Raw genomic sequence first — 12,363 nt, forward strand, 5'->3', positions numbered from 1 at the left:
AAAGATTACCTATTGCCCCGGGTATAGGCAAATAGGGATAGTTCGAATATTACTCTGAAAAATTCTTGTAAAACACAGGTAGTTCTTCGACCGTCCAACTGCTAGGCACGAATCCAGGTGGCAAAGGGCATATCCCAGATCTAACGATGTCGTCAGCATTTCCAGTGGTTACGACATTGATACTCAGTTCTTCCAAATCCGTCTCTAAATCTGTCGGGGTGGTTTCAAACACATATCCACCCGTCTTGAATGTGTGGCAAAGAGGCGGGAATGTCATGGGCTCCCATTGAAGTTCACGTCCAGTCAATCTGGCTAGTCTTATTTCTCGGTTCTTCTGAACTTCTTTCCTCCTTTCATGGTAACTGGGTTGAAAGCCGAGCCCAAATCGGTCTGGCTTTGAAATAGGAAGAACTGGATCAATCCTCCCTTGCAGAAATTTCCCAAAACCTCTTCCAGTCTTGGCACCTTGTCCCAATGTTTGTATGATCTCCATTCTGGTACACTTGGAAAGTCGGGGGTTTAGGAATCGTTCTTCCTTCTGCCACAAAGGTGGCACTCACAAATTCCAAGGAGCGGAATGAACACTCCACCGCTTCCTCATCCACCTCGATGTATGGGGCCTCCATGGTCACACTTGCCACAATATCTTCCTCAGCATTAATAATTACTAAGGCCCCGTCAATAACAAATTTAACCTTCTGGTGCAATGTAGATGGTACTGCACCAGCTTGATGAATCCAGGGTCTTCCCAAAAGACAGTTGTAAGAAGGCATAATATCCATCACCAGAAACTCAATGTTGTAGGTGGCTGGTCCGATAGTCAGCGGCACCTCGATCTTGCCAATTACCTCTCTCTTGGTTCCGTCAAATGCTCGGACCACGTTTTGGCATGCCCTCATATGAGAGGTATCTATTGGCAGTCTTTTCAAAGTGGCTAAAGGCATTACGTTCAGAGCTGAGCCGTTGTCAATCAACACACTTGGCAGAGCATGCCCCTTGCAGTAGGTAGTGATGTGCAATGCCTTTGTTCGGCCTCTTCCTCCGGACGGAATCTCATCATCTGAAAATGAGATGAGATTATCAGCTTGAATATTATTCACCAGTCGATCCATCTTACTGACTGGTATGTCCTGTGGCACGAATGTTTGATTCAGGACTTTCAACAGTGCCTCCCGATGTGCTTCCGAGCTTAATAACAATGCCAATATTGAAGTGCGTGTCGGCAAGTTGTGAAGCTGTTCTACAACACTGTACTCACTATGCTTTAGAAATTTGAGGAACTCTTTAGCTTCTTCCTCCTTGATAGGTTCATTGATAGTCGATACATCTTCCTTGAAGGGCTCTAGTTGTCTTTGCCCCACATTGTTGTCACATCCTTTGGAAGTACTCACCTGGCATCCGTACTTCCATGGCACTTGCCGATTGTCTTTGTACTGAAAAGGTCGAGGGGGCGTAATTACCACCTTTGCTTGTGGAACTACTGTTGATATCTTTGCCTTAGGGGTAATGATCAAAGGATTACCCCTACCGAATCTCTTGTCTGATGCTCCTTCAGTAGCACAAATGTCTGCTTCCGGGGAATCCTGAACTTCTTCGTAGAACTCCAGCTCCTTATGGTCCATCATGAACTGGACTAATGTCCGGAACTCGGAACATCCTTGCACTTTATGCCCCTCTTTATTGTGGTAGCAACAATAATTACCACCTTTATTCCTTGTTGGACATGACTGCGGTATAAGAAACCCTGCCTTTATCATTTGGTTCCATACCCAGGTCAAAGAAGTTTTGACTTCTGAAACATTGGTTTTGACTCTCCTGCCGTCCCTGGTGGTGATTGCATTAATTCCAGTATCTGGGTGGTTAGGCAAAGGATTCTGGGCAACGTTCGGTGTTTCAGAGTTAAAAGTGATCCAATTTTTGTTCCGCATTCGTTGTACAAGCCTCTTGAATGCGAGGCAACCTTCGATCGAATGCCCTTGCACACCTCCATGGTATTCACAGTTCGCATTTTCGTCATACCATCTCGGATATGGGGGTTTCATTGGATCCATTGGGTAAGGCGACACTGCATGAGTATCAAAGAGTTGTTGATATAACTCTTTATATGACATGGGAATGGGATCGAACTGCTCTCTTTCCCTTTCTTTCCTTGGTTCTCTCTGAGCTTGATTAGAAGTACCAGATGGTGCAGCTGCAGTGGTCTTCGAGCTTGAGACCGTAACACCTTTGTTGACGTTATAGGTGTTGACATTGTTGACCTCCCGGTCTTTGTTCTTCGTGGGAGGTTTTTTACTAGAGTCTCCTCCCTCGATTTTCCCTTGTTTAATGGCCAACTCAATCATTTCGCCAGCCATAACTAGATCTGAAAAACCCCCTGATGTAATTGCCACCAGGTGTCCGAAGTAAGGTGTCTTCAGAGTTTGTACAAACAACTTTCTAGTCTCTTTTTCATCCAAGGGTGGATGAACCTGCACAGACAAATCCTTCCACCGCTGTGCATATTGTCGGAAACTCTCGTTGTGCTTCTTCTCCAGTCCTTGTAGCATAACTCGGTCTGGTCTCATATCATTGATGTACTTGTACTGCTCCAGGAAAGACTTAGCTAAGTCTCTCCATGTCTTGATATAATTTTGGCTGAGCTGGTTGTACCACCGGATAGCCGAACCGGACAAGCTCTCCTGAAAACAGTGAATCAGGAGTTGGTCATTCCCTCCATACCCTGTCATTTTCCGACAGAACATAGTGATATGGGCCGATGGGCAACTGTTCCCATCGAACTTCTCAAACTCAGGAATTTTAAACTTTGGCGGAAGCACCAAATCTGGAACTAGGCTCAGCTCTCTTGCGTCCACTCCATAAAAGTCATAGTCCCCCTGGACCAACTTCACTCGATCTTCTAACATCCTGATCTTTTCTTCTATCTTCTTCGCTTTGTCATCTTTATCGAAATCCGGGATACCGTAATCATCTGGACGATTATCAGGATTAGTTGTGGAAGTTTGCACCTTTACAGCAGATGATACTTTTCTTTTGACAGCAGAAGAGTTCTCTTGTAGTGTTGGTATGATCTCGGGTGAGATAACCACCTGTGGGGCTGGTGATATGATTACCCCTCCGGAGGAATCTCCCTCTACTACATTAGATTGATATAATCCAGATAACTTGGCCACAATTTGATCGACCAATGACTCCTGGTTCTTCTTGATGGACTCCATGGTGCTTTGACTATTTTGAGCCATCCTGTCTTCCAATTCTTTTTGCAGTCTCGTCATGTTCTCCTCGAGTTTTTCCATTTTGGCCTCCATTTGTCTCTTCTTTGCTCGGGTATTATGTGGATGATGCGTATTTAATGCCTGTAGTGGTAGACTTGGTGTTTTCTCTTTCGCTTTCTGAGACATGTTCTGTTTGTTAATACGAATGTAAAAACATGGAAAATATAGAAATAAACATGAAATATAGAATGCAAAATATGCAATGCATGATGTATGCAGCTTAGAGGCACTGATCCAAAAAAAATGTTCATTATTATAAATAATCTTTATTCAGACAAAAATATCTTATCTTATAAGAGATATAAAAACAATCAAAGGTATACTCGGACTAAATCCTCTAAACCCCGAATAGCTTCTAGTAGATTGACAAGTCTTCTGCCTTCATCCGTCACTGGTTGAATACCTTGTCGAACCACTCCGGCTTCCCTTGCTAGGCCATGAAGATGACGAGCTGCCTTTTGTACTTGATCTAGGAAGTCTCGGATGATTGCGTCTCTGGCCTTCACCCTTTGTTGTGCTTGCTCCCAACGGAAACGCCATTGCAGACCTCCATCAAAGGGCACTATCTGAAGCTCGGCTGCTTGCTTTTTGAATCCATCTACGATATCTTCTAACTTACCTATTGTTTTGCCATCTCTCTCATGCTGTTTCTCCAGATCAGCCATCTGGATTTTCAAGCGTTGGTTTTGATGTTGACTGTCTGCTAAGCGCCTCTGAGCAATCTTCATCTTTTCCTTCCATGTTCTCTCTCCTCAGGCCCCTCAAACTTTCTTTTCAAGCTATGAGCTTCGTCTTTCCAGTACTCAGAGGACACTTTCAACTTTGAGTTATCCTTGACAGCATCTTGATACCCCCTTTCTTAAGTCTTCGAGCTCGAAACGGACTCTTTTCTGTTCCTTTTCCAGTTTGTCTGCTTTATCTTTCTGAGAGTCAGCATCCAGCTTCCACTGATAGCGCTCAGCCTCAAATTCTTTTATCCTCTGCCTCAGCTCATTATTCACAGCTTCAAACTCTGTCTTGGCTATCTCAAGTTCAGAAGGGACAGGCCTGAGATGTTCTTCCAAAGTTCGGGTGTCCTCACAGTCTGGCACCGGAATATTGTCATTTTTCCTCAATCTTCGCCATTCCACATAATCTGGGGTAAGCATGTTCTTGGCAGCTACGATGTCCATCCGGAATATTTTCTTCCAAGAATCGGCTGCTTCCTTGATCATCTTCTTATAGCTGTTACCGTAATACCCAAACTCTGATCCAGATAGTCCGCATGTTGCTGGGACAAACTGACGTGCCCCATACTGTCTTAGTGCTAACAATGGAGCATACCCAACTGCACCCCAAAGTCCTAGTAAGGTCATCGTGTCAGAGCCCTCACACCGAAAAAGAATATCACTGAGGAACAACCAGGGGGCTCTCCAAGCAATATCTCGGTCCTGAAGATGAGTGAAGACTTTCATCCACTTCTCTTTTGAAGCACCCTCATGCCATTTCATAGTGATGAACTCTCCTAAAGGCGAATAGGTAGTGCTAAATCGACGATAGGCAACCCCGTTGGTCTTCCAGAAGTGGCTGTGAATCCATACTTGAAGGAGCTGAACACACCCAACGAATCTTCCTCCACCAACTCTTCTACAATGATTAAGAGAACGAAAGGTTTCTGCTAAGATGGCTGGTGCTGGGTTGACTTGTTTCGGTAGTTGTTCAAATAATTCCACCACGGCTGCGTCAATACACCCCAAAGCCTTCGGAAAAATAATCAAACCGTACAGACCCAGTGCGAAAAGGTCTATAGTCTTCCACTCATCAGGGTGGTTCTTCATTAATTGCCTTATGTGGTTCCATTCAATTCCTTCCCCACTACCTTTGTGCCGGAGTCGATCAGTCACCCACTTTTCATCAACTCCTGCAATCTTGGCCAGTCTGTTCTTGAAGGGCTGACTCTTGATATATTTAATATATGCCCTCTCTAGTTTGATGCTTTCGCAGTGCAGTAGAGTAGTATACTCTTCGATAGTAGGCACCATGTCTTCCTGGTTAAAGGTGAAGCAACTATATCCCGGGTTCCAGAATTGAATTAATGCTTGGAGTAAGGGCTCATCAGTCTTGACATGGAGCAAGAGGGCGATATCACCATATCGTTGGCTGAACTTCTGCTTTCTGTCATTCTTCCAACTGTCCCAAATGTTTCGCAGCTCTTGGACATTATTCTGTTTCAGGCTGACAGCGGCATAACTAACCAGTTCTGACATATAGTTTCCCTGAAGACTGTCTCCCTTCTCTTTCTGAGTCTTCTCTGACCATAGTCGTGCCTCAGCGTTTTCAATCTCTTGTATTACAACACCTTTGTCCATTAATTCAGATTATTTTGTGTGTAACAAACGCTTTTTAAGGATCAATAGCCTCTTGTTATGATGCAAAATGCTTTTAAAAAAACAAACACAAAGGCAAAAAATGTTAGTAAAGTAAATAAATAAATAAATAAATAAATGACGAAAGAGAAAAAAAAACAAGAAGACATGGTTAAGGTAAAAATATCCTAGGTTTCGGAAATGCGGTTTCGGGGTAGGTTCTAATTCTCCATGGTTTCCCGGTTTAGGTTCTAAAAACGGTACCCGAGTTCTCCTTGCTGGTGCCCCCTTGGGCTTGCCAGACCCTTAGTCCTAAACCCATCACAGGCTTGTGTGGACTAAGTTAAACTCGAGGGGACACATTCCCTTATGCCCGCACGGTGAATAAATTCACACGAAGACATAAGGTATATGAATCCCGAAGGCTACTTGCTAGGCCCGCACGGTGAATAAATTCACACGAAGGCGTCGCTTTCACCCCCACTTAAAAGGAATTGGAGCTCGGGTATAGAGCCTTAGATGAAAAAAAACTTTGAAGGCTGAAATCATGAGAAAACGATTAGTCCAACTATTTACTCGAAAAAAATATAACCAAAAGTAAGTAATAAGGATCGAAATGTTACCTTAAAATTTAAACTTACCTTTTTCATTAAAAAGACAACTGGAAATTACCTTAGCCTGACTCACTTACCTGTGTCCCCAGCGGAGTCGCCAAGCTGTCGCAACCGTCTTTCGGTTGGGCCCCGGAATTGGGCTTCGACTTAGGAAAATGGATTGGAGTCGCCACCGATCATTTATTTAAAAATAAATGGGTTGATCGGATACCCTATTTATTACCTGATCTGCGTTTTACCAGAGATATGTCGGATTCGGGAGTCGGTTACAGTCAAGGAAGGGTTAGCACCCTTGAACTGCCCTTTCGGTACTATATAATTTCCAGTTGTCTTTAATTAAGAAAATTGAAAGTTTAACCTAAAAGGTAAAATAATGATCCCAAAATTACTTACCTTAGATTGATTGAAAGTACCTTAAAGGAAAAGAAATGTTAAGAAAAAAAAAAGAAATGGAAGTGAATCGAAAAATAAAGATAATAAGAAATTAATAAGATAAAACAAACGAATAAATAAAATAATTAAATAAATAAAGTAAAAAATGTATGTTAATAAATAAATAAATAAATAACAACTAGACAAGAGAAAAAAAATAAATAAATAAAATTAAGTGAATAAATGAAATGAATAAAAGAATATGTACAAAGACGATAATGATAAAAAGAAAATTAAATAATATTTATATATATACACGTTAATGATACTAATTAATAATAAATAAACAATATATACATAAAAAAGAGTATAACAAGATAATCAAAAGTATAATAAATACTAAAAAAATAGAGAGAATAGAAATAATAATAAGTGAAAAAAAAATATATACATATATATATATAAATAAAATAAATAAATAATATTAATAATACACGAATGTAAAAAAAAAAACTAGAATAGAGACAAAAGAAAACTAATAAAATAATATTAAGGAATAATATAATATATATATAGAAAAGCAGAATTAAAATTTTTAAAAGAAAGGACTAACTTGTAAAAAAAGGAAAATTGAATGACAAATTAGAGGAGAATCAGATTCAAAAAATTAGGATTCAGGGTCAAAGAACAAGGATTAAATCTATGAGGGACTAAAAATGGGATTAACCCATATTTATTTAAAAACGCACGGGTCAGAAATTTGGGTCGGGTCGTGTATATATGCCAAAACCTTCACTTTTCCTGATTAAAAAACTAAGCCCCTCCCCTCTTTTATTTGAATTGCTCTCGCCTGTTCTTCATTTCTGAAGAACAGGCCCCCAAAATCCAGTTTCTGGCCACCATGGCCATTCCGCGCCACCTCGCCGCCGTCGTTGAACGGCGACGGTCGTCGTTCATCGGCGGCAAAACCTTTTTTTTTTGCCATTCGAAAGCTCGTTTTACCCTCGTTTCGAGAATCAAAGCCCCTTTTTTTTTAAAAAACGGGCCTCGGGGAACCGTGGATCTAAGGGAGAAGATCTCGGTTTACCCCATGTTCATCGGCCAAAACGTTTCCTCTGGTGGTTTTTCGAATCAAAACGAACGCATGCAAGTGCCCAAACGAAAAAATGGTACAAACTTTACCTTTTGTTCTTCTTCAAAAAAAAAGTTTCGGTTTTGCTCTGACTTTTGCTTGGAATTTCTGCTTTTATTTCATGTAATCCGAATGTCCTCAAATGGTGTTGCTTTACACTTATTTATAATAAAAGAAAAGCCTGTTTTTAGATTACATTTTGAATCCTAATAGAAGTCTAATGTTGGGTTGTTGGTGATGAACATGAGTCTCGGTTGCCGGACGTTTCTAGGATTGTTGGAGAGGCGTGCACGGCAGGGAGTCCTTGGCTGGGATGGGTGATGCGATGCGGCTGAATGAGATAGGAGATTAGGGTTTCAAACAACCCTACGTGGAACCGGTTCTGTATGGGATTTGGGCTTGGCGTGTTAATCCATTGTTGGGCCAACATGTAGGCCTTGAAATTCATGTGTCTACACACGGGAAACAAATTCAAATTCATGGTACCTTGATAGTGGATGCTCAAGACACATGACCGGAGACAAAAGCCGGTTCATTGAGCTTAACGCCAAAAATGGAGGAGAAGCGACTTTTGGAGATAATTCAAAAGGTCACATTGAAGGTATTGGTACAATAGGTAATACCTCTTCCATACAAATTAAAAATGTTTTATATGTGAATGGATTAAAGCATAATCTATTGATTATTAGTCAATTATGCGATAAATGATTCAATGTCTTATTTGAAATTAATGGTTGTAAAGTCATTGACATTGCATCTAATCGGATTATGCTTGTTGGTCATAGAATAGGAAACATATACATGGTGCATTTAGATTCTTTTGATATGACTAATTTATGCCTAGTTGCTAAGGATGAACATGATAGTTGGTTATGGCATAGGAGACTAGGACATGCTAGTATGAGTGTTTTGCAACGGTTAATTCAAGGAGACCTAGTAAGAGGGTTGCCTAAGCTTAAATTTGATAATGATAAAATCTGTGATGTTTGTGCTAAAGGAAAACAAAAGCGAGTTTCTTTTAAATCCATTAATGATGTATCAACTAGTAGAGTTTTACAATTGATCCATTTAGATCTTTTTGGGCCAACTAGAATTACTAGCTTGGGTGGAAAACAATATGCATTTGTCTTTGTAGATGACTACTCTAGATATACTTGGGTTCTATTTTTAAATACTAAAGATGAATCATTAGAACAATTCATCACATTTTCAAAAGTAATCCAAAATGAAAAAGGTTACTCTATAACTAGTGTTAGGAGTGATCATGGAACTGAATTTGAAAATCTTGGATTTACTGAATTTTGAAACTCTAACGGTATTAGCCATAATTTTTCAGCACCTAGAACCCCTCAACAAAATGGAGTTGTTGAGAGGAAAAATCGAACTTTAGAAGAAATGGCTAGAACCATGCTTTGTGAAAATATTTTCCAAAATATTTTTGGGCAGAAGCCACAAATACCGCTTGTTATGTTGTAAATCGAGTAATGATTAGGCCAATTTTAAAGAAAACTCCATATGAAATTTTCAAAAATAAAAAGCCTAACATTAGTTATTTTCATCCTTTTGGATGTAAATGTTTTGTTTTAAACAACGGTAAAGAAAACCTTGGCAAATTTGATGCTAAAAGTGATGAAGGAATTTTTCTGGGTTATTCCTTAAATTCTAAAGCCTATCTTGTATTTAATAAAATAACTTTAGTTGTAGAAGAGTCTATACATGTTGTTTTCGATGATAATCCCCTTCCGAGGAAGGATTCTTATGTGAATGATGATGTAGGTGTTATAAATACAAATGACGTTAGACATGACGTTGGAGAACCATCATCAAAGGAAGAAATGAAAAATGAGGAAACTCATGATCCTCTTGAGAATCCAACCATTGAATAAATGGAAGTATCTTATCCAAGAGAGTACAACTATGTCAAAGATGGTGAAATTATAGGTGATCCATCCAAAGGGGTAACAACTCGATCTTCTCTTAGAAATATTTGTAATTATGTTGCATTTATCTCATGCATAGAGCCTAAGAATATTAAATAAGCATTAAATGATGAACATTGGATTATGGCTATGCAAGAATAGTTAAATCAATTTGAGAGAAGTAAAGTATGGACATTAGTTGAAAGGCCTAGTAATAAATCTACTGTAGGTACTAGATGGGTATTTAGGAATAAGCTTGATGAGAGTGGTAATATAGTGAGAAACAAGACTAGACTTGTTGCTCAAGGGTATACTCAAGAAGAGGGCATAGACTATGATGAAACATACGCTCCCGTAGCTAGGATGGAAGCAATTAGAATGTTATTAGCATTTTCATGTTTCAATGAATTTAAATTATATCAAATGGATGTTAAAAGTGCATTTTTAAATGGTTTTATAAAAGAAGAAGTGTATGTTGAACAAGCTCCAGGTTTTGAAGATTCAAATTTTCCGGATCATGTTTTAAAATTGACAAAAACTCTTTATGGTTTAAAGCAAGCTCCTAGAGCTTGGTATGAAAGATTGTCAAATTTTTTAATTGAAAAAGGTTTTTCAAAAGGGAAGGTTGACACTACATTATTTTTGAAGCATAAAGGTAAAGATTTATTAGTAGTTCAAATTTATGTTGATGATATAATATTTGGTTCTACTAATGATGTTCTTTGCCAAGAATTTTCTAAGCTAATGCAAAGTGAGTTTGAGATGAGCATGATGGGGAGCTCTCATTTTTCTTGGGACTCCAAATCAAGCAAAGAAAAGATGACATCTTCATCAATCAAGCTAAGTACGTCAAAGATATGCTCAAGAAATTTGAACTGGAAAATGGGAAACCTCATGACACTCCAATGAGCTCTTCAACAATGCTTGACTTAGATGAAGGAGGTAAATGTGTAGATGTTAAATTATATAGGTCAATGATTGGATCTCTACTTTATCTAACTGCAAGTAGACCGGATATTATGTTTAGTGTTTGCTTATGTGCTAGATTTCAATCATGTCCTAAGGAATCACATTTTACTAGTTGTTAAGAGAATCTTTAGATACCTTAAAGACACTCCTAGTTTAGGACTTTGGTATCCTAGAGACTCTAGCTTTAGCTTGCATGCTTTTTTCTGATGCGGATTATAGAGGATGCAAATTAGATAGGAAAAGCACCTCCGGTACTTGCCAATTCCTTGGAAATATGCTAATTTCTTGGTTTTCAAAGAAACAAAATTGTGTTGCATTATCTACCACTGAAGCTGAATACATTTCAGCTGGTAGTTGTTGTGCACAAGTTTTATGGATGAAACAACAACTTTTTGATTATGGAATTGAAGTAGGTATCATTCCTATCAAGTGTGACAATACTAGTGCTATTTGTCTCACTAAAAATCCCATCCAACACTCTATAACTAAGCACATTGAAATAAGACATCACTTCATTAGAGACCATGTCACTAAGGAAGATGTAGTTCTAGAATTTGTTGATACTTTGCACCAATTAGCGGATATCTTTACAAAACCTTTAGACAAGGAACGATTTTGGACACTTAGGAGAGAATTAGGTTTGACCAATCTATCTTCACTGAGTGTTTAAAATAATTTTAGCACTTTTAATAATAAATGAAAAATGCTTTATAATAGTAATTTTTGATTGCATTCATTGCTATTAGTTAGGGGGAGTTTATGATTCTTGATGAAAAATTAATTTTATGTTCAAATATCGTTTAAAGATTAATTGAATTGTTTGAACATGATTAATTTTCAACATATGAGTTGCCAATACCACTAGAGGAAATTAATTTAGAAATTTGGGTGTTTAAAATCGGATTTTAGCATTTTGGTGCAGAGGGAATCGATCCCCCCTTGAGGGAACCGATTCCCCCTTTGAAGGGGAACCGATTCCCCCCACAGGGGAATCGATACCCCCTGGGGTTCTGGTTAAACACGGGCATAACCCTTATTTTTGTTCAAAACCCTCTATTTTTCTTCCTTCCGTCGTTTCTCTCCCTCTAAGCACTCAAATCTCCATTTTTGCATCAAATCAACATTTTTAATCGGAATTCACTTCAAATATCATCCTCTTAACCTGTTGGAATCATAAAAAACGTGCAAACTTCATCTAATCTCACTCAAATCCGAAATCATTCAAGGTATTTTTTCAAAATTTCTTTTTTTATCAATTTATGAACATAGAACTAGTTTTAATTAGTTCTAGGTTGAATTTTAGATCGGGCATTGATTATTTAGTGATTAGAAACTAGATATTACAACTAATTTCATCAAAAACACATGAATTTTCCAAAATTTTCGAAATAAAAAAAAAATAATTTTCAAATTATTGTGTTTTGATTAAATCATGTTGTTGTTATGAAAACTATACATATATTGTTTCTCAAAACCATATTTTTCAAAAGTTTTTCAAAAACTTTGCCCATTAGGATTGATTTAGAGAACCTTGAAATATTGAGGACTCAATTGAGTTTTGGGATTGATTGAATTGCATACATGTGTTTTCTAAATTGCAGGTTATCAATTATATTATGATTTCCTAAACCATGTCCAATCCTAAACGTGCTAGGTCATCATCTAGTCGTTCACACCGTCAACCAAATCCACCTCCAAATCCTCCTCCTATTCCAATTTCTAATCCTAATCCCATTGATC

At 38.5% G+C, this 12,363-nt stretch overlaps 1 protein-coding gene across 1 annotated transcript in view; it reads right to left on the minus strand.

Moving 5' to 3' along the window:
- Positions 1–7,588, minus strand: part of LOC120189633 — a 33,366-nt gene extending 25,778 nt beyond the window's left edge. Inside the window, exons 1-6 of the mRNA XM_039192856.1 lie at positions 7,454–7,588; positions 2,889–3,161; positions 2,294–2,807; positions 1,461–2,065; positions 645–1,292; positions 54–538 (exon numbers count right to left, since the gene is read on the minus strand). Coding sequence (XP_039048787.1) covers positions 54–538; positions 645–1,292; positions 1,461–2,065; positions 2,294–2,807; positions 2,889–3,161; positions 7,454–7,588 — 2,660 coding nt within the window. The remainder of the gene's footprint in view (positions 1–53; positions 539–644; positions 1,293–1,460; positions 2,066–2,293; positions 2,808–2,888; positions 3,162–7,453) is intronic.
- Positions 7,589–12,363: the final 4,775 nt, after the last annotated feature.

This window comes from Hibiscus syriacus, unplaced genomic scaffold, assembly GCF_006381635.1.
Source record: "Hibiscus syriacus cultivar Baekdansim isolate YM2019G1 unplaced genomic scaffold, ASM638163v2 tig00116958_pilon, whole genome shotgun sequence".
Lineage (NCBI taxonomy): Eukaryota > Viridiplantae > Streptophyta > Magnoliopsida > Malvales > Malvaceae > Hibiscus > Hibiscus syriacus.